Here is a 23,044-nt window from a genome sequence, read left to right as displayed (position 1 = left end):
GCATTTTAGCATCTTTTAGCATCTTCTCAAGCTGCAGCAGGCATCTTTTTGCAGTAACAAAGCTCTGATAATCTCGTCGAACACTACTGACCTAGCAACAAATAGCTGACAGTCAAAGTTAGTGGCTAGCTGGTGAACATTGTGGAGCAAGTTGCAGCTGAGCACGACACTTAATCCCTAGACAAGAGCCATTCAGTCCTCATGATATGCGATACGACTCAAATGTAAAATAAAATTTAAAAAAGTAAAAAAATTAATTAATTAAGTTTAATTAACTTTACAGCTTTACATTGCAGAATGTGAACTGTGACATAAAGCAGATGTTCCATGGAGGATTGCATTAAACAAGTGTGACATGTGTGTATGTTAAATGCTACTGTAAGAGTGGTTAGGGCCACTGTGTGTCGTGTGTGACATGAATTAAGCAGCAGTCATGCAACGGTGGCTAAATGTTTTTATAGGAAAGAATGTTCTGTGTGTGTGTGTGTGTGTGTGTGTGTGCACAGACTAATAGTACACTCTGCTATGTTTATTGTTCCACAGCTTTAGAGTACTAGCCTTCAGTTGACTGATATATGTCTCCCTACTTCCTGTTGCTCCCTGAATGGGCCAATCAGAGCCAGTGTGGCCACACAGGAGGTTCCTGTGTGCTGTCGCAGTGTGAGGGGTATGTCACATCTTCGTCATAAAGTCAATGTAGACACTTTCCTTGGCTCCCAGTGTAGGAAATGTGATGATTGTGAAGAATTTAACTGTTCCACACAGAATTGATGCCCTCTCCTAAACAACCAGCAGGACTTGCTGACTGACCAGTAGGTCCCCTTGGTCAAATGTCCTGCTGCATGTTTGGCAGATAAGTTAAAGCTAATGATTTGAATGGACAGAATCAGCATTCCTGCTGCTAGCTAAATGTATGATACATGGAAAAGTCAACAAGACATTAAAAGCTGAGCTGCTAACATGCCAAGACATCCAGGAATGTTCCATTTCTGTTGAAACATTTAAAAAATGAACACATTGAGCCACATGGAGCTATTTCTGAAACACTATTTTTGCTGTCTCTGCTGCAAAGATGTACTAGTCCAAAGAAGATTATCATGACCAAACAGTATAAATGGCAGTATAAATCTCTGGTCTCCAAACATCGAGAGCTTCTATTGCAAGTTGGCAGGAAGTTTGAAGAGTCCATTCAGTCAAATCATTTGTTTGAAGAAGGAAAAATCGGTTAATTCACAGTGAATGAGTCTTACTTCCTAGTGTCTGCAGCTGGCTGTGCGACATATTTTAACTAAAATGTTTCAAAGAAAGATAATGCTACTGGAGACAGGGAGAAGGAACTGACTGCATCTACAGATAAGACAGGAAACAGTGGTGATGGAGAGTGAGGAAAGAAAGAGGAAGATGACTCAAAAGGAGCAAGGAGAGGAGGTAATGAGAAAAGACAGGGTGAAATGAGGGAAGACTGTAGCACAAGAATGGAGTGATTAGTGATCTGTTGGGGACAGGCACCCTTTTCCAGGAAAAACGCTAAGGAATATAAATCCTCGCCTGGTAAAAGAAAACTATATTTTAATGCAATAAACCATCAAAACCATCATAAGGAAGATTATAATGCAACTGAATATCTGCAAGTACACCTAGAATGCAATTGTAACTGCAAATTTGATGAAACAGTTATCATACAATGTTGACTTTTATTGGGAGTTATCTTTAAAACACTATTTATATCCATATAACCAAGTTCCAAATAACATAACATTGAAATATTGATAAAAACAGTGAATAATGATAAACATTCCTATGACCAAAATCACCCCGGTGCTTTACAGGCGTGTAGTGTGAGAACGGAACACCCCACAGTGATGGGGGGCATCAATTGATCCGGCTTAAGCCGACCTTTCATTTGATACCCTGGATGTACCTCCTACGAGTCGCCTACTAAAACGCAAAAAAAAACGAGTGTGAAAAAGCAAGACTCCTTTCTGCAGAAAAAGACTGAAGAATGCAAAAAGAATGCAGGCACACAGCTCCCAGGTATTGCACAATATCCAAAATGGCGGCCGGGATTATTTTTGTCAACAAATTAGCTATTTTTGGACTGGATACGGCGAGAACTGCAAAAGTAAGTCAGCGGTTATGATTGTAAATGTATATTGGCTCATTTGTTGTTACTTTTATCCAGCTAATTAGTCTGTAATGTTGGTGATTTCAGTGATGTGAGCTATGCAGCTGAACTCAGGGATTAGATTTTTGTTGTGATATAGGCTTATTTAGATGCTTGGTGTTTGATGGGTGTTTAGTGTGGATAAAATTGGTTGGTTTGAGCTTCTAGCTGAGCCTGTCATATTAACTGATTGGCGAATTTTGATACGTCAATCATTTGTGTTTTCCATAAATTTGAAATTTTGTATCTTTATGTACAATTTCACAAAAATGCTCTTAAATCAAAATTGGCTTAAGCTATTGTAACCAAACTTGGCTACCAAAAATAAACATGGACATTCTCTAGATGGCTGATATCAAGTGTTCAAAGGGTTTTTAGATCAGTCAAACAGTGACTCTGCAGTGATAATCAATATCTTGCTGTAATTTGTGCAGTATGCATAACATTTTTGTTGCTCAATTTTGGATCAAATGCAATCCAAATAATTGACAAGACACACAAAACCAGCAGAATGATGTGTGATTTTTTTTCTCAGAATTTTATCACCAACATTTTGACTGTTGTAAGCTGTTTAAGTTCAACCTGGCAAAATATCTGAGTCTGCCACATGTGATCAACCTGTGAGAAGGAGTGTGGAAATAATCTCTCACCAGTAGCTCAGTCAGTAAGTCACCTACTCAGGTCTTATGAAGGTACAGCAGGGAATGATGTCGGGGTGGGGCACCAGATTGGGAACCGGAGCCGGGCGAGCAGGCAAAAAAAACGTCCTCAGCAGCCTCCCAGTGAACACAATGTAAACAGGACCGGACACAACCTCAAAGACCAATGGGAATTCAGTACCAAGATGATTTCCAGAGCTTCTTGATGGACATAAGATCTTGATGGATAGCTACTACTAGTATCTTACCTTATCTGTCATTATATACATCTGTAGCTGGTTAGCTCGGTTAGCTGTGCTGCTAGCGGTCCTATAAACTGACTGCCAAACCTGGCAAGAAAACCACCTGGGTACTGTATTCCCAGTGGTCGAACTGGCTTCTGTCCGTCTTGGAGAATGTGTTTGGCCCTGGTCCAGCTGCCGTGTTCACTCACTGGGACCTGGAACCAGTCCACAGAGTCTGCATGACAGCTTGAAGGCACGTTCAGCGCTACTGGCTCCTGTTTATTATCTGCGACACGTTTGTTTCAGGAAACTTGTACATTACGTTACTCCCCAACCCTGCTAGTCAGGTACATATAACACTTTGTACTGCATGTTCTATGGCAAATTAATAATGCTTTCACTTCATAAACTATGACATATTGATTGTATGAAGTATTGTATTGGTATTGAGGTCAGGTAATGTGGCCCTCATATTTCTTGGCATTGGATCCAAATCAAATGTCTACAAGCTCCAGAAAGGAAGGAATGAAACTAGATTAAAAATGGTGCAAACAGAGTAATCCGTAGGAGGTGTGAGGAGAGGGAAGAACACAGCAGGAAGTGGGAGTGAGACAAGAGAGAAGAAGGATGACCAGTCCAAGCCAACTCCATTCTGCCTACTTCAAACAGTTTACATTGGGCATCCCCAAAACACACACACACACACACACAGACACGAACACGTCCTCCTTAAAACTCATATACACACACAAGGAAGCAAACACAGAAACATTCACAAACATATACAAAGAACTGATGTTGTGCAAAGCACACAGAAATTCACTGTAAAAAATGATGCACATAGCTCTGAATGGCAAACCTGTTTTTCACAGTTCACCTCTCCAATCCCTCTTGTGGTGAATAGTAACACTGCGGCAACCACATTGTAAAGTATGTCTATGGATGTGCTCCTTACTCACCATGAAGCCATATCAGACACAGCAGCCTAGGTGGGGTCACTGCGTCCCCAAGCACTTTCTATGTGGTGCAGCAAATTTAAGTACCTAGGTTGGTGATTTGGTCGTCTAGTTATCCATCTTTCAAACTCTTTGCTCCGGAGAAATTAAGATATTGCAAACTATTTATGTGAAATATGGGCATTTTCTGTCCAGATCTCAAATACAAATGGGTTTATTCTGTTTATTTGCAAGCGATACAAAGAAATATCATATTTAAAAGGAAGTAAGTAAGGCAAAACCTGCACCATTATGTTATGTAACAAAATAACAAAAACATAACAGCACACCACATTTAAAAAGAAATAAAAAATGTCATTCATTTGAAAGGTATTGATTATGACAAAGAGATGTTGGTAATACTGGGCTGAAACTGTGTAATAATATGCACCTAATTCAATTTTACACAGTTGAAATGAGACCAGAGAGCGAGTTTGATCTCTTAGAAAGAGTCTTTGCGAGAACCAATTAAAAATTTAGTCTTTCAGAATGAGGATATTTTTGACACTTTGGCCATTCTTCACTCACTAAAGAGCCTATTTTAAGGCAGAGGAATTAATTTATTTAATAAGCTTCTGCAAAGCTAATTGAGCAAATGTGTGTGTCAGAGCGAGAGACTTGTGTGCGATGATGATGCAATTTAGAAGAATTCATTAATTAACTTAAAACAAATTTGACCAATGCTGCTATAATTTACTTGCTATGTCAAACCCTGTGTCTGTCACAAAGTAAAAATAACAAAAATGAAAAGACAAAGATCAACAAAATGACAAATAAAAGAAACAAAAAGAGAATGCCCAAAAATGGAATAGCAACTTGTCTATACAAAACAATCAACAGCAATGGTATAAAGTGATTGTGTGCTGCTCTGGAATTTGCTAGAGGTGACAATAACAAGAGTGGCTCATCCTCTTTCTAACCCTAATGTTTAGCAGTCTGACCATATGCAACGGCTTGACAGCTCAAAAGGAAAAAAAGAAATCCAACAATTCTACATGCAATGGATGAAGCATAATGTTTGAGTGCATCTGTATTTACAGTGGCTAAGGGCAGGGTGTGAACTACAGGGGATCCAGTGGGAGCTTGGCTCCTTTTAAGAAGCCATGAGCCCCCCTAAAAACATGATTTGTAAAATATTAACAATGTGCTATTTTTGCCATCTGTATCATCATCATCATCATAATCATGGATCACACATAAAATTAGGCTATTCATTCGTGAGGGTGATTCAATTTAATAAAGATTCCGACATGCATGCTATTCACCATCGAAGCGTGGTGATGCAATATCATAAACTTTATTCACTTTACACTGACTTTAATTCAAATTGCTCTGAATCGCCGTGATTTATTTAAGATAAGCATCAGACTCAAAAGCTGGATAAGCTTTGTACAGCAAGTAAGACACATCTTACCACCTCATCTGAGAGGGGGTCTTTCTGCTGTTAATGATAGTGATACCTAGGCCTGCAATAGGTTGCGTGAAAACAGCCTCTTATCATTTGTGGTTCTTAATGGACCCCCTTTGCCAAGTTTCGGCCTTAGTAATTGACCCCCACCAAACCAACACAACCATGGTTAGGCGCTGGGGTCAGGGAGTCTTTTCATAGATGCATTTAACATCTTTCATAAATAAAGCAGACCTTTCTGATGGATATGGGCTGGTAAATAGCAAGGAGTGGCGGGCTAGGTCGAAAGCACTACAACATTCTTTAAAAACAATTGCAAAACTAAACAAGTAAGAAAATGCAAGTTTTGTTTATGATACAAAAACATTTGGTATGGGCACCAGAGTGGTTCTTATGAAAAGAAAAATCTACTGAAATATACTGTTTGAGTATTCTATGAATGCTCTTGCTCAGTGTTAGGGTTCATTTAAAGTGTGTTTTCAGGCACCAAAGCACTACATAAGTCTGTGTCTTTTTGCACAGAGAAAGAGAGAAATATTTTTTGCAAAAATGTCCCAGGTTAGCAGTCGACCTCGGTGTCAGCATTCATGCTCAGTGTGTTCTGATGCATTCGCTCCAGTATCCGATGTATACTACTGAAGCTGGGCCTGTCTGATGGGTGTGTGCTCCAGCAAAGCCTCATCAGATTATACAGCTCCAGAGGACAGTTCTCAGGACAAGAGAGGATGTGACCATCCCTCACATAGTAAATAACCTCCTCATGACCCATACCATAGTACGGCTGCATCCCATGGGAGAAAATCTCCCATAATACCACGCCATAGGCCCACACGTCCGATTCAGTAGTGTAGCGGTTATAGAAAATAGACTCTGGGGGCATCCAGCGAATGGGGATTGCATCATTCTCGTTGGCTTTGTAGTAATCAGCAGAGTAGATATTTCTGGAGAGGCCGAAATCTGCGATCTTCACCACCATTTCCTCCCCGACTAGGCAGTTCCGGGTTGCAAGGTCACGATGGACAAACTTGCGCTCTGAGAGGTAGGCCATTCCTGCAGCGATCTGCTTGGAAATGGACAACTGCTCAGCACAGGATAGAAGTCCCGCCTCCAGCTCAGAAGAAAAACTGCGACCCGACAGGCTGGCATGGCTGAGGGTGCGCACGGATTGGGTTGGAGATCTGCGACGAAGGAACTCGTTGAGGTCACCATGGGCCATGTACTCGAACATCAGACACATGGGTTTACCCACTGCACACACACCTGGGGAAGAAAGCATACAGAACTTTTTTTATGATCTATGACATACAGATTATGTAGGCTTGTGACAAGCCACGAGTCTATGTGTGTTTGTCATAATAGTGAAATGTGCTCTTGGAGACACTCAGTTAAGGGCAGCAAAGATTAGCGTGATGTAGTACGAGTTAAAACCCTGGCAGCAGCGTCTTGTATCAGCAGCAGTCTTGGGATGCTACACCAGCTGATACCAGAATAAAGTGCATTGCGGTTTGGAAGAGATAAAAGCATGGATGACCTTTGTCTGCAGAGGAAAGGAATGACCTGATCTTGGTTCAAAGTCACAGCTGAGCAAAGCAGGACTGCACCACTTTAACCACCAGAGCATCAAAGGACAGTTCTGAAGGAAAAAATAACACCTAGGTTGCGAGCCTCTTTTAGATCCTTAAAAAATGTATTCACAACTAACCATGTTTAATGTAGTACATTCCTCTCTCTCAAACCTGGGAATATTTCAGCCAAACACATACTCTATGAAAACTAACATAGTTTAAAAGTTGACCCTGTGAGGATGGTGAGGCATAGTGAATAAATCTGCCTCCTGTTTCTCCAGACTCACTTCTCTCATGCCATGTGTTCCATTGCACGGTAAACACAGTTTGGCATCGTGGCTGGTGTGCTCCCATCACATGATGGTCTCTAGTGAGTTGTGCATTTTCCCACCACAGAGGTTTGAGAGCACAAATACAAATACGCAACCATGTAAACACATTGGTGACATCATTAAACCACGCTGCAGTATCATACAATGAGTTAATTCACTGTAAAACAAATAAATAAATATTCAACCTAGACATAAACACAGACCGAACCAGCTCACAAATAAACTCTTGCGCATAGTGGATGTACAGTCTCAAATTTGTAGCCATGTGATCTAAACATGGTGTGTTTCTAAATTAACCTTGTTCCTTCTTCTGAGCCTGTGTGTGTGACAACTTCATTTAGGATTCTGGAAACTCAAAATGTTGTGTATTTGGCAGCGAGGGCTTCCACAGCTGCCACAACTGAACTTGTTTGCACTCATGATGTGGAAAGAAGTTGTTTTAATAGATTAGTTTAAACATATTCGTCTATTAATTAATTCCTGAATGAATTAATGAATACATTTCCATCAAATATCGTGGGCACACATCCTTTCTAAGACTCAATAGACAATAACTTGAGTTGATAAAATCAATAAAGATGTTTGCTCAAGTAATCAATTTTCCTTAAAATTTGAATGTCTTCAGGTGTAATATTTTAGCATGGGCAGAAGTTTGCACTCACTAAATTCATTCTACTTTATTTACTACCGATTTACTTTACCTCTGTAAAAGAGTGGCTGTTTGCCTGTTTATCTACATTCCTGTAAATGCTTTTTGCAATGTGCGCTGCTTGAAACAAAAAAGCACACACCATGGTGACTGTACAGAGCCCCTACTGCCCTGCAGCAGTTGTAGATGTGCCATTCATGTAACCTGGCATCCACAACCAGATTTTGAGTACTTAATGGCTCTTAAGAAAAAAATCATAGCAAATCACCAGGTCTGCCAACGAGAAAAGAAATACCCTCACTGGAATCAGACAGTAGTTTCAGTTTCTCTTTCTATAGCCAGTTTTAGATTGAGACCTTGCAAAACTTGTCAGTGTCCTTTCTAATTCAGCCCATGATTTGTGCACTTTATGTGGTTACACAATCAGAATTCTGATTTAGTGCACTTGACTGCTTCTGTTTCTGTGTGAAACATCAATTGGAACCTCACTGACCTCACTGACCCGCCAGTAGCCCAGATATTTCAAACTATTTTGAAACTTTTTGTTCAAACCCACAGAACAAAGCAAAGTTCCCCAAAATAACACATATTTATGGAAGTCCTAAGCACCATCCATTCAAACATTTTATTTACACCGTTTTCCCATGATAAATTTTCTCGAGATAACGAATGTTGTTTTCCCATGGTAACAGGATAATTTTCTCGTGATCTCAAGATGACAAAATGATAGTCTAAGGCAGGGGTCAGCACGTTTTTTCAGAATAATTTTAAAGGATTTTTCATTGTCCCTAGCTAGCTCAGTCAGTAGAGCACAGGTCTCTCAGTGTAAGTGTTAAGTGTTTGATCGCTATGTTGGGTGATCTTTTTAGTTTTTATTATCCTTTTCAACAATCATTTTGTTATCTCAAGATCACAAGAAGATCATCCCGTTATCATGGGAAAACAAATAAAATGTTTGAATGGATGGCCGCTTACGGCTTATGAACGTATGTCAGGCTGAATTTTCAGTAGGGCTGTAAAAATGATGCAGAAGACATCTAGAATATTTCCACTGTGTAGCCATTAAGCCATTATCTTTGGTTTAGCTGTATTGATTTGTCATTTAAATGTGATATCCAAGTCAGCACAAGAACTGCAACAGCAACAACATGCTCACATGTAACTTTAGGCGAGAAGAGGAGGCTCAGAGGTCATGCTCACTTAGTTCATGCCCTGTGGGTCAGAGAGACAGTTCTGCAGAAAACAAGCTCTGATCACTGTTCCCCGTGGTGTGGGTGTGTGTGTGTGTGTGTGTGTGTGGGTGCGCGTGTCCACAAACACGACTGTAGTTTAACAGTAGCAGCCTCAGTAGAAGGTCAGTAGCTGCATCCATTGCTAAATATACATAAAACAGAGGCCCCATCCTGCACACGCGACACTATGACATGCAGACACATGGCATGTCTAATTTTCACACATGCATGTTATGGATGATGCATGTATTTTTACACATGATTTGCGGTGTATTATTAGTGCAGAGGGTAATTAGAGGTTAAGTAAATAATCTAATCAACTCTGGTTTCATGGTGCAGCAGCACAGACTTCTGCATTAGTGTGTCACCCCCCAGATGAGTCATCCAAAATGAATGTCACTCAGAAAATATATGCTCTTGAAGTTTGATAGACATTTTGGAAAATCTTTTTTTTTTTCTGCAGTGGTGAATGTTGATTCAAAAATATTTCACAACCAGTGGAGCCATAAAATGGACCAAAGTAAACAAACTCTCCGCACTGGCCAATGACCAATGACCCTGTTTACTCACTGACAGTGCCACATAGAGTGGGTTGTATCTCTAAATGTCTTCCTGGCAGCATATTTGGATACAAGCTGTTTGCATTAGATTAGATAGGCTGTATAAGAGTGGATAAACTTTAATAGAGGACATTTGTTTTACTCAGGCCAACAAAGACATTGGTTGTCAGGCAGCACTTGTTTACAGGCAAACAGTCCTATCTGTATTTCTAACGGTTTTATAGTACTACAGCAAAAAAGATCTGAGGACATGACTTCATTCAGTAGAATTACAGCATGTGAGTGGAAACTAGGACCTGCATTTCCACACAAAACATCCCTAAGGAAGAAATGTACAAACAGGGTTTTGTGTGCAGTTCCCCTTTATTTGGAAATGATTAGTTTTTTTTTTTTCTTTCATTTGCATGTATGAACCACTGAGAAGCAACTAGCAAAGAAGAGGATTTTTAGAATCTTTTCTCGTCCTTCAGGTCAAACTTTTGTCACTTTTGTCAGCTTTTATACATGCTTACCACAAGACAAGATCATGGTATGGGCATGTAAAAAGTAAAGAAGAGCAGCAATACAGATTAACAGATTATGGCTTGATTACTAAATGAAGTGCAGTCAACATGACCACTGGTGAAGATGTGAGCCAAAACAGTGGACTTTGACTATGCAAAATGCTGTTTGAGGAAAGATGATTATAAAAAGAGCAAGTCTCTCCTTCAGAAGTGAAGCACAGATATCATCTTTTTTATTCCATGCGTCTTTCTTCCTTGTCAAAACCTGGTACCTACATTACCCTCAATGCAACTTGACCGTTAACAGTTGGGTCGGAGATTTGGGTGTATTATGCTAGTAGAGATGAGGAGTGAGCTACTGAGGTCTGGTAAGGTCACTTCTTTCTACCACCACACTACCTTTTTTTTCAATTTTCAAACTTGTGAGTGCAGCCTCTTTGGAAATCTGGTTTCTGCATTTTCACACACACACACACACACAAACATGCAAACCCACTCACCTAGGAGCCGTACGATGTTTGGATGGTCAAATTGAGCCATGAGTGCTGCCTCTCTCTGGAAGTCATTCTGCATGTCAGCTGAGGCTTCCTCCTTCAGCATCTTCACAGCCACCATCGTGAAAGACTCCATCGGCAGCAGGCCTGGTGCTCTGCAACAAACAAACATTACAAAAATATTCAAGCACAGACGATGAACATGCAGCTTTGTTTTTTCAGTAATGCATTTACACTGGCTTAAACATGAAGGTGCAACCAGTACAGTTGCACCGCGGGCCAGAAGCAGTCAAGTGCCCGTGAAGGAAGGCGATTTTGACCGTTTCACGCTGTCTCGAAAGTAACCATTCAACAATAACACTATAATTACTTGTAACTAACACTGTCTTATTTAAGGAGCAGCACGGGGCAAGAATTGAAGAACTGAATTCTATACTCTCAATAGAGAACAGCAGAGCCAGGAACTTGGACTTGAGCAGTGTTTTTCATGACTTTGCTAAGACCCGTAGACTGAACTTCTAATTGTTGTCTTAGTTGCGGAGCTCAATCAGGGATTTAAATCTATAGCAATGTAATGTTACCTTGCATATGTTGGAAAACTCGCACCTGCTATAATCTGTGACAGCGACAACAAGACAAAGAAAAGGGCCAACAAAAAACATTTGCACCAGGCCAAGTCAATCATTATGTGCATTAACCAGATTTCAGTAACCATGTGTTTTGAATGGGTCTTTTTAGTCTTCTAACAAGCAGCCTAGCAAAATACAGCAACAGTATGAGTGCAGTGCACTGTAAATGTCAGTCCCTTGGAGGAAACATGCATTCACCACACATACATACACACACATTCAGTGCTGGCTCACTAGAGGGGCAGACTAAAGTCAATCTGTTATTTCTTAGTGTAGATTTATATGTAGCTTGCACACACAAAACTACACACACACGTGGAAACACTCAGTCACTAACACACTGGGAAACTACAGATTGAAGCCCATCTGTCAGGGGGGGGGGGGGTATTTACTCCTTGGGTCTATTTAGGACCCTGTGTATGTTGTGTGTGTGTCTGTGTTTAACAACAAGAGCGTGACCAAATGCATGTGTTGCTTGTGTGTTTATTTAATTGTTTAACTGTACACTTCAGTGCATGTGCTTACAGGAAAAAGTTTGTATTTGCCTGTTTCTGGTCATGCATTCAGTAGTGAGTGTGTATGTCAGTATTTGTGCTCTTGTACTGCAGAGTCATGATGTGGTTAAATAAGGACCTTGTCCTAATTTTGGGGTTAAATTTGGTTTTTAGGTTGCGGTTACAGTAGTCACGTAATTCTTCATAATAGTTGCTATGGTTAGTCAGTCATAACAGTTAAGATTACACACTAAGGAATACATGACACCAATATCCTCACATGTATAGTTAGAAATGTGTGTGTATTAGAGTGTGTGTTTGTGTGTGTATTATGTTCTCAGGGGTGTCCATATACTGCACCATTCCAGCTTTCACTAAGGGATTACCAACTAGCTTGAAGGACATCTCCAAGATCTACATTTCTACATGCAGGTGCTACTGTGAAAATGCCACCAACCACTATAATGCTTTGCTGACTGTACTAGTACATGTTCTGTACTATCTGTCGTGCTCCACATAGCAGCATTGAAGCTCTATGTGGTGTCTGTGCAACGCCATACACAGAAGGTCAACTACACTCTGTGGCATGATGGATAGTAATTGTGTGTATGATGTCTGTTGTTGAATTGCAATTTTATAGCAGTCAAGTACCCAGTACACAATGGAACAGAACACTTTGGGCACTTCTGAAGGGCCCTAAACTCCTCCTCATCAAAGAGGTTTGAGGTCATTTTCATTCATGAAACTATTTCTGAAACTCATGTGAACAAGCAAGTGCAACAATATGAATGTGTTCCAGAAGAGACATGATAAGACAAGACAAATGTGCGCTGTTATCCCCCTATTTAAACGGTATATTTCTGTTTTACCATAACCTGATCCTTTGCTCTTTAAGCTCCTCTCTGTGAAAATGTGAGATTGTTGAGTCCTGCAAGGTTAGAAAAACTTTCCTTTCTACATTTTACCAATTCAGCTATGCTATTCAGTAATGGTTATCACAAAATTGTCAATGAAAGTGTCCAGATTTTTAATAGATTTATGACTTTTTAGAAATGCAACTACTGCATGATCCACGTCTGGTATTTGGTCTAATCATAGGGATTTGTGTCTTGCTGTGAACAGGGTCAGTGTGGAGTGAAAGTGACACCTACAGCAGCTCTCCTTGTGACTTTGTGAATGACGCAGCAATTCTCAGAAGGACAAGAGGCCTTGTGTAGCCACTTTAACCCCCCACCCCCTCTGAATACTGTCTGACCAATTCCTCTTTCTCTGCCTGAGAAAATCATCATGTTAGCCCCTGGCAGCGATTATAATGATGACATGGCAAAATTATATAATAGTCTGAGTATACAGTATATTGTTACAGTTATAGTCTGAATCCATTACTCCTTCACTGCCCTTTTCCTTTATCTCCTTGTCTCACCTGGCTTGGAAAACCCGTCCGAAGGCTCCCTCTCCAATATCTCTAACATATTGGATATTATTACGGGGATACTCTAGCGCCAGCAGCTTTGAGTTTAGCAGCAGGGGAACCCGCTGGTACATAGGGTTGGGGTGGAGTCGATCCAGCAGGAGCTCCGAGGGAAGAGCGCTCATTGTGGGGGTCTCCATAGCTCTGTGGAGAGAGGGGGATTGAGGAATACAAAGGTGGACACATATATGAATTAAGAAAACTGTGCCTCTTGTTTGCATCTCACCTCTTCCGGTTTCTCCACTGCTTCCTCCGTCTACGGCAGGCGAAGAGGATGATAGTGAAGAAGACCGCAGCTGCAAGTGCAGTCAGGATGATGATGATGACGGACATGGAGTACGCTGGAGATGATCCTGTGGCCGTGGGAGGGAGACGAGAAGTCTGACGAGGACCTGGTGACTCTGGCTTCATCACTAATGGACACGGAGACAGTTCAAGGCGAAAAGATATCAATTGTTTTATCAGCACTGAAAGTATCACTAGAACCAAGCATTTATTGCATGTTTGCCCAGGGACTGCCCTTTAGGGGGAGCTAGCGAGCCGTTTTGCCACACCCATAAAATACGCAATTTTTTGCCCCGCCTGATGTGTGTGCAAAGTTTCTTGAGTTTTACAGCGGCCCCCAAAAGTGAGTTTCATTTGTAGAAGAAAAAAAATGGGTCCTCGCAGGTTTTGTGCTCGGGCCCAAAATATTGCTAACATTTATCAAAAATTTAAAGGGTGTCAGAGATAATACACTGTATAACAAGTCCAATTATATTATATTGTTGAAACAATGTCCAGTATAGCATCACAACTTCATGAAAAAATGGTGAGGGGACAGTGTATACAGGATGTGTCTTGACTTTGGGTGGCAAGCTAATTTACAGTCACATGTTAGCTGCTAACTGATGAAAGAAACAAGTGACAGAAGGCAGCAGAAGGCAGCACCTGACACCACGCTTGTCTCCCCACACTGCGGCACTGCACAGTACTCCCAGCGTATGTTCGGATTTGAGGTGAAACACCAGGGCTTGTCGCTGATTCCACCCGGGTTCCTACAGTTGTTGTCTGAGTTCTTCAACTCTGGAATCACATCTACAGACAGGCGGTGCTGGTGGGGAACCTATGGGACAAGACAAAGAAGAAAAGTGTGGAGAAAATCAACAAGAGGAAGGGTTTTGTGACCATTTCTCAACAAAGCCATAAAGTTTTTAGTTTTAGTTTTTAAAAGTAATAAGCAGTACAGAATCAGCTACAAGAGGAACAGGGCAAGTTGACTTTTCTGAACAACTGTAGCATTTTGGAAACTAGCCCTTTACTTCTTGTCCTGTCAGAGGTGTGCTGTATCTTCTGGGATCCAGACTGTGGTGGTTTTGAGTAAAACATTATTTGTTCTGGTCTGTGCTCCGGAGAGGGGTAAAGAGTAAAACAGACTTTTCTTGAGACAGTGACAGTGAAGTCTGATCAATACATGTATGTGTTTGTGTGTGTTTTTCCTGGACTGTTCACCAGCTGTTGCAGGCAGATTTGAATGGAGTTTTTACTTTTCCAAGAAATTTCTGACTCTTTATCGAAAACTAACAATGCCCTTCAAATAATTTAAGACATTTTTCGAGGCCCTTTTTAACATCTATCATAAGGTTACAGTTTAATAACTGCAGAGGATGTAAAATGTATGGGATTTTAGTGGTAGCATAATTGCATAAAAAGTGCCAACTCAAACACTGAACATCTGGTGCCTTCACGTGTCATGAGCTTTAGTCATCAAAAGAGCAATGGTCCAGCCTCCTCCAAGAGATGTGAAGCTATGAACTGAATCCAACACATGCGCTGCTGTAGCTGTATGTGTCAAGCAAGCTGCTCACAGGGTTGATTTCCCACTGGGGCCGGGAATATTAAAAACAATAAGTCACATACCAGCAGGATGGCAAACTAAGTCCACAATTTGTTGCCAAATTATACAAATTTACCTGTTAATAATTTAAAATGCTATAGAACAACTTGATGTAATAACCTACTTTACAAACATTACCATATTGCATTATACAGTATATATTGTGTGAATAAATTAACTGTGCAAATTAACTTTTAAGTAATAACGGATGGTCACTACATTCATCACATTTTATGGGCTTATTATGACACTCATTAAACACATCATTAGAATAATAATATGTTTTAATGGTATGTTAAAACCTTATTATTTATATTCACAAAACAGGACACTTGAGACACTGCTCACATGACTTTACAGCATGCGTATGTAACATATGACGTGTGGAACAATTTTATATCCACTATAAAAGACATTTGCCCAAAAACGAACGTAAATGATGACTTTGAACCAAGCCATCACTGAAAGAGCTTCTGTTGTAGATTTTAGAAATGTCAATGACTGACTGAAAATATTGGGAACAGCTGCTCTTGCCTGCAACACTAATGCAATAATGGACCAGGTAGGCAGGTGAAAGCTACACTGTAGTTTCAACTATAAATCCACCGTTAGTAAATAAGAGATTTTAAATTAAGTTGGAAGTTGGTCAAATTATTTTCAAGGTTGTTTCATTGTACATTTCCAAACGCAAGGAAAAACAAATTATGTAAAATGTATTTCTCCTGCTCTATTTTGTTTTGCACACATAGATTATGTCTTAAATTTTCAGAAGCAGACGCACATAATAATACACACTCATTACATGCACAATCACAAATGACTGGATGTTAATTTTTAACATGAACTCTAAGCCCTATTTTGAAATAAATGAAGATGTAGCAAGTAGGATATTAATTTATTAACTTTAATATAATAAGTAGACAAGTGCAAGTGAACATAGAGGGATTGAGATTTGGGGATTTGGGACTTAGAGCAAAATATCAAAGAAGCTTGATACTGTGTAACTTCGTATTCAGTATTTGTGAAACACGTGTTCCTAAAAAAGAAGAATGTCGAAGTTTTTTAACCTCATTTAGTTAAGAAACATACAGTACAGGCCTTTTGAAGTTCAGAATGAAAATGGTGCAATCAGCCTCACTTTACCCTCTGGGAGATCTGCTCCAGTAGACATTATCCCAATTGTGCTAGTATTATACTTACAAAAGGAAATTAAGGCTTTAATGTTGGCCAGGAACTTAAGCATATTCATCAAAATGATCCCATCCTGTTTAACAGCCTACCTTTTAAACGTTTAACGTTTGGCCAAAACATCATATCACCAAATTCCAGCTTCTTCCTGGAAGCAACACATGCTATATTCTTACTACCTTTAACTTTATATCCTGACTTTTAGTGTAGACTAGTGTTTCTCAACGGGGGCAGTACCGCCCCCCCAGAGGGCGTTCCGAGGACGATGGGGGGCACTGGAAGGAATATTTTGGAAGGGGGGGCGCTGAGCTGCTTTTGGGGGCGTTTGTTGGTTGGAAATTCTAAGGCGAGTTTACACTTAAGATTCACAGGACTTAAGATTCCATCCCCCTTTCCCCCTTCTCTTGCAGGTGTTGTCCTTTCTCTGTGCTGTCTGTTTGTGCCCCCCCATCCCCGTGTCTGCCCCCCTGTCCGGCCCGGTGACAAATCAATACATAATTAAATAAATAATAAAACAGACAAAGGAGTATTTTAATACTCTCTTGTTAAAGTAAAATCTGTCTGGCACAATATGGTATCCAGGTCATTATACCAGGCTGCTGGGCAGGACAGGTTTAAAAAAAAAAAAAAAAAAAAAAAAAAAACACTTAAGATTCACAACAATTCGAGTTTAAACAAACATCTTTTTGATGGGGGGCGGTAAGGGACCTGGATAATGGATGGGGGCACTGGCCCAAAAAAGACTGAGAACCACTGGTGTAGACCAATGGTTCCCAAACCTTTTTAGACCATTGTCATCCAATTTAACCCATCCCTGAAGGGAGAAGTTGTCGGCAGATGTTGGTTTTAACAATTGAAAAAAAAAAAAGTAACATAAAGTGTTGTTAATGTAAATTATGTTTACCGTGGTTAAATGCGAAAAATGCATTATAAATTAAAAACTGATTAAGACAAATCCTCAAGGCACCCCAGGGTGCCACAGCCCCCACTTTGGAAACCACTGGTGTAGACAATACACTGGTATCATGGAGCTCTAATTGACAGTTCACTAAGCCCCTGCTGCTGCTACACAAGGTATGCAGTTTACAGTGATAATGGTGGAAGATTTACCATTCAAAATTCTTAGTAATTTACAGTAACAGTGGGTCCTTGATTTCAGACAGTGGTAGACAAAAGCAGGTTTCTCGTTTCTATTCCATAACCATCAATTTTGTTCACTCAAATCACAACTGTTGCTAGCAGATTTTTTCAGCTATAGCTAGCAAGCAAATCTGTATTTAGCTGACTTTTTAATTCTTCAAGCTGTTACAAGCATCCTGTAAATAGTGTGTATACGCACAAAAGAGCCTTTTGTGTTTGAACCAACTCCAACACAGTGCGGAAATACTACACAACATGTAGTATGAAATTCTGCTAGATTAGGTTACTACTGTTGGTAGTAAGCCAGTTTGCTGGACATGCTAAATTTTGTAGCTTACGTCAGAGCACACTAACACAAAATAATGCTGTATGAAATTCCACTGGAAGTAGGCTATCGGGTTACTACTGTTGGTAGTAAGCTAGGTAGCCGTAAATGCTAACATTTGCAGGTTAAATTAGAGAAGACAAACACGCTGTTTAATCCATTCTTTACACTTTCACTCTTTTTTTTGGTTTTGGAGAGCATAAAACTTAAATTAAAATAAGTGTGTCCTACCTTTTACATTCTCCTGGGTTATGATTTGTTTCTTTCTCAAACATACACCCACACAAGCAACTCTGGCCAATATCAACCAGTAGTAGGAGACAGTAAATCATGTCCTGTGTTTTCTGATTGAAGGGGATGTTCGTTGAAGTAGATACAGACATCCGTTAATCTGATAATTCTCCCTGTGTGGGAAACCAAACCATTGTGACGTTGTGTGTGCGTTTTTGTACTTCAGGGGATATGTTAGATGTAGCCTTCATATTTTTTAGTATGTGCTCTAATGTGTACATGGTTTGGGAAGTGTGTGAGGGAGAAAAAAATTATTTATTTGAGAACTTAAAGTGTAAGCCAACATTGGGTGGAGAGAATGTGCAAATATTTGTAAATTGCATTAGAGAGCGACACACGTTCTCTCAATTTCAATGTATGTGTGTGTGTGTCTGTTAGCAAGTGCAACGTGTGTGTGTAAGTGATGGAGTCTGTGCAGCATATGCGTGTGAAAGCTAATTGCTTCCAGAGGCAGGATGTGACATGATGAGTCCCTCCCTCTCTGCTGATCTGGCACACACACACACACACACACACTACACAGGAGAGTACTAACAGTTCACCCTAACAGACCCTCTCACTGAGTAGAGCCATAAAAACATGAATACGCTTTTGGGCCACAGGGGTGTGTGTTAATATGAGTGTGTGTGTGTGTGTGTGTGTGTGTGTGTGTGTGTGTGTTTGCAGTTGTAAGCACTTTTGTGTTTTTTGGTTTCTGGTTAGAGGTCAGGAATGTTTGATATAAAACTAAACATCCACACACAAAGTATGAATACAATTAAATAAGTATTTTTTTTTCCCAGTAGAAACTGAATTATTAAACCAACTGACCCTTCACTAAGCCACGCCCCTTTTATCATGGCGCTGCCTCTGTCTATTACTTCACTCCCTGGAGAAATATGTCAAAATTTTGGATAAAACTATCTCAGAATGAAGAAGATGGTTTTGCAGTTGCATTGTGCATTTGAAGGTTTTATTCAGGCTGTCAAACTGACTTGAAAAAAATAAAGACAGAAGCTAAAGCCTACATATCACAGTATAAAAGTGAACCACTGCATTACCTGACTATTGAGAAAGAGGACAACAATATTAAGGATCAACACTGTTCCTGTACGGCTGGGTAGGTCTCTAGTCACTATTACAACCATTTAAAAACAATAGGGATTTATAACGTTACATTTAGTAGTAATTTGCTAGCATTAGCTAACTAACGTTACATTAGAAACAAGAGACAGCCTACATTTTTCTGGATTTGTTTTAGGTTTTGGAAAGGGAATGAATAGAACTTCTCCTTTCAACCTCTCTGGGTAGTGATTGTAATTATTTCAAGTGCCCTTAAGAACAGCGTTTGACCATATCTTGGAAAAATACAGCCAAAATAAGTTAGCTAACGACGCATTTTCCATAAGAGTAAATGGAGCTCTGCCATGAAAATGTCGGACCTCAGTTAGAGGGAGTCCTATACTGCGCTGTGATTGGTCAGCTGTGTATTCGGGGCGTAGCTTATTGAAGGGTCAATTCTATTGAATCTTCTGTCTGCATTCTAAAATATTGCACGTGCAATTGTATCTTATGGGTGATCAACTAAGAATTATTGCATAGATGACAACAGGTGCAAACACAATAGAGGTGGCAGTATTTAAATGAGGGTTTTGCTTGTTTTAATGGTTTCCGTCATGGAGAGTCGGAAGGGAAAGCAGCCACCGCGTAAAAGTCTTGGTTTATTTCTCTGCGCAGCACTTGGCGGTTTGCACTTTCCTTTCAAACAAATTAAATACAGATGCTGTTGCACTCACATGAAATTGCTTTTAGGCTTGTTGGATCACATTGTGTGTAGTAAATAAATGTATTTGTATTTGTTACCCTTCTATTACTTTGCACTATAAAATTGAAATGCCCCAAATTGCATATTCATTAAGGCAAAAGTTATAAATGAACAACAGGTGCTACCTTCCACTTTTGGAAGACATCATTCTTCGTGCACACCATTAGTAGATTAGTAGACACCTTACATGTTAATTTGCTGTGATATCAAGTTTGCGCACATTTTTACTCACGCAAACCTTTAGTAAATCTGGCCCAGTGTGGTGATGTGACAGTGTGGCTTTAAAAACATTTACACACACATACACACAAACCACAATACCTGTTGGCTCCATGGCTGACATGGTATCCCAGACCTCGTCACATTCGCACTGCCTTGGTAGAAACGGCCTCTGTCATCATAACATGTTGCTGTTCATACCAGAACAGAATGGATTTAGGATTAATATGTTACCATCTAATAAATAATCAAGTCATTTCTGTGTGAGATTAGTTCTGATGACTGGATACATCTTTGTTGGTACTTAAACTCTTTTTACACTTACTTGTAATTTGGTCTCTCTTGATGTCTGAAATGTAGAAAAGAAGAGGACAAAATAAGATAGATTAAAAACATTATTAATAAATAAAGAGGAAGGAAATAATAAAGGAGAAGCACAGCTATGAAGTCATCTGAATAAAAAACATTTCATGGGGAAATCAGCGCACCACTTCAGGTCAATTCAGTACAGTGATGATTATCTTACAAAGCAAACATGCAGACTACTGCCTAGAGACTCGAGTCACACACCTGCAGCTGCATATTTTGGCCCAGCTAGTCAGACCCTCTTAATGACCTCATCAGTATCAGTGACCTGCAGTCTAGCAGGCCAGGCTTTATTTGGCTATCTGCATACAAGTAACTGCAGCCAGCCAACTGCTGCTTTACTTTCATGTAATTTCCTGTCTGCTTGTATGCTGTGCTCAAGCTGTTAGATTTAGCACATTCTAGCAAAGTAATTCAATAAATCAAATTTATTTATTTATTTTTTTAAATGTAACGTGAAGCATAAAGTCAATTGATCTTTTCAGTGTGTTAATTAGTCTTTTGTTTTCTTCTGTAACACACTACATTCTGTAAGCCGGAAACAAACTCATGCATATAAACCTTTTTGGATTATTTGCGGGGGGTTTTCTCAGTAAGTGATATCTTACCCACAAAAGGGACATGTGTACAAGCCTCAGGGTCTGTGCGAAGACTTGGCAAGCTCTGACAGTTGGGCAGCAGTGAACTGGGAGTGTGGGACCCAGGGACAGAGCTGAACAGGCCCGGCTGGACTGAACTGCTGCCCTCCAGTACCAACCACTCCTTATGGCAGTACAGCTCCTTCACTGCCAGGCAGTGTTCTCTGTTTGAGAAACAAAAGAAATACATGATGATGCTCCATTTATTGATTAATTATTTTTGTTAATTTACTTTCTAAATGTATCTCCTCCATCACTTCTTGTTAATTTATTCAATTCATTCATTTTTTCTTTGACTCATTCATTTGTATATATTAACAGGTGAAACAAAGAGCAAAAAGACACATAATGCTACCTGCAGACAGGTTTAGGTGCCGGTCCTAACCCTGATGGGTTGCAGTCAGGGAAGGAGGAGTGGCAGAGCAGTGAGCGTATAGCAGGGCTACAAAGCATACTGAGCCCTTCCAGTTCCGTCCACCAGCTCTGAACCAGGTACTCCTGCATGTCCTCGGGGTCCGAGAGGGAGGAGTTAAAGAAAACCAGCAAATCATCTCGTAGAATGGTGCGGCAGACATCTCCACGATACGCACTGCAGTAGCCTGTGACGCCCTTATAGAGTCTGTGGTAAGAAGATGCACATAAATAGCCACACATTTAGTACAATTTGTATGTGCGAATATATCTGAACCACATCTAGATAAAGTCAAGCTACAATCTCTCAACCTCACTGGCAGTGAGGAGAAGTTGAACTAGGAATGGGAAATGGCTTAATTTACTGTGTCAGTTATTAAATTAATGAAATTAGCAAAGGACAGTAAATACCCCTCAACACACAGGGATAGTTCACCATGGCACTGCCCTTCATCTGTAATACTATTGCCTGGACAAATTTGTAATTTCTGTGGAGGTGTATTGTCCAAAAAAGAAAGTGAAACAGTGAGAAATAGATGCCATCAATGGGCCCTCAGTCGCCTAAGTCTTTCACTGCTTTGGCTTACAGTTAGTGAACTCGTGTGGAGTTCATTAACTGTTTGTCCACTACAAACAAAATAAGAAACGCTCTACTTGTATCAACTGAAACATCCTTTTAACACTGTCCAGATGTTGATCATGAAACAGACTGTGGAAGGAAATGAATGAAATTATATCCTGTCCGTCTGCCTGTTGGAATTCGTTGTTGCCTCTAGATTGAACCGGTTGGTCATCCACACATACATATATACATACGTCATTAACCTGCCCGTCTATCTACTGGGACTCTTTGCGTCCCTGCCTATCTTTTTCCCAGTTTCCCACTCTGTCTGCCTGCTCTTATGTCAGTTTGTCTTTCAGCATGGATATGATCCACATCCTTGGTCTTTCTGCCAGCCTGCACGTCTGACAGCCTTCACTCCACATTTCTCTCTGGCTGCAAACACTTACAATCTCCAGATGTTGCCTCTCTGGGAGATTGGCGCTTCGGCGGAGTTCAAGTCAAACCATCAAACTTAAAGCTGACCTGTAAATCCATCATCCCACCGTGTTCTCCTTCTCTTTACCATTTCTCTATGTCTCTCTCTCTCTGCTTCTATATCCTATTAATATATGGCCCAGATGTGGTCATGAGTTGGCAAATCATGTAAGATCTAACCATTAAGCCTGATCCTTTTGTCTTCTGTGATCCTGCAAAATCCACAGTCTCTTTCTTCATTTTTACCTCAGAAATTCTCATCAGGCATCCAAAGGCCAACGTTTTCTCTTTCTCCTACGTGTCTCTCTTTTTCCCCTTCTCTCTTTCTCCCCTTCTCTCTTTCTCCCCTTCTCTCTTTCTCTCTTTCT

At 40.2% G+C, this 23,044-nt stretch overlaps 1 protein-coding gene across 1 annotated transcript in view; it reads right to left on the bottom strand.

The window, feature by feature from the left end:
- Positions 1-4,201: 4,201 nt before the first annotated feature.
- Positions 4,202-23,044, bottom strand: part of musk (muscle, skeletal, receptor tyrosine kinase) — a 31,724-nt gene continuing 12,881 nt past the window's right edge. Inside the window, exons 9-17 of the mRNA XM_038734706.1 lie at positions 21,582-21,845; positions 21,197-21,390; positions 20,548-20,571; positions 20,325-20,413; positions 14,310-14,484; positions 13,606-13,792; positions 13,332-13,523; positions 10,792-10,940; positions 4,202-6,710 (exon numbers count right to left, since the gene is read on the bottom strand). Of these exons, the coding sequence (XP_038590634.1) occupies positions 6,010-6,710; positions 10,792-10,940; positions 13,332-13,523; positions 13,606-13,792; positions 14,310-14,484; positions 20,325-20,413; positions 20,548-20,571; positions 21,197-21,390; positions 21,582-21,845 (1,975 nt within the window). The 3' untranslated portion in view covers positions 4,202-6,009. The remainder of the gene's footprint in view (positions 6,711-10,791; positions 10,941-13,331; positions 13,524-13,605; positions 13,793-14,309; positions 14,485-20,324; positions 20,414-20,547; positions 20,572-21,196; positions 21,391-21,581; positions 21,846-23,044) is intronic.

Source organism: Micropterus salmoides, unplaced genomic scaffold (genome assembly GCF_014851395.1).
Source record: "Micropterus salmoides isolate LMB-PRFRI ecotype aquatic unplaced genomic scaffold, ASM1485139v1 Ms_hic_scaffold_20, whole genome shotgun sequence".
Classification (NCBI taxonomy): domain Eukaryota; kingdom Metazoa; phylum Chordata; class Actinopteri; order Centrarchiformes; family Centrarchidae; genus Micropterus; species Micropterus salmoides.
The sequence above is the reverse complement of the archived record's forward strand: the minus strand, read 5'-3'. Positions and strand labels throughout refer to the sequence as shown.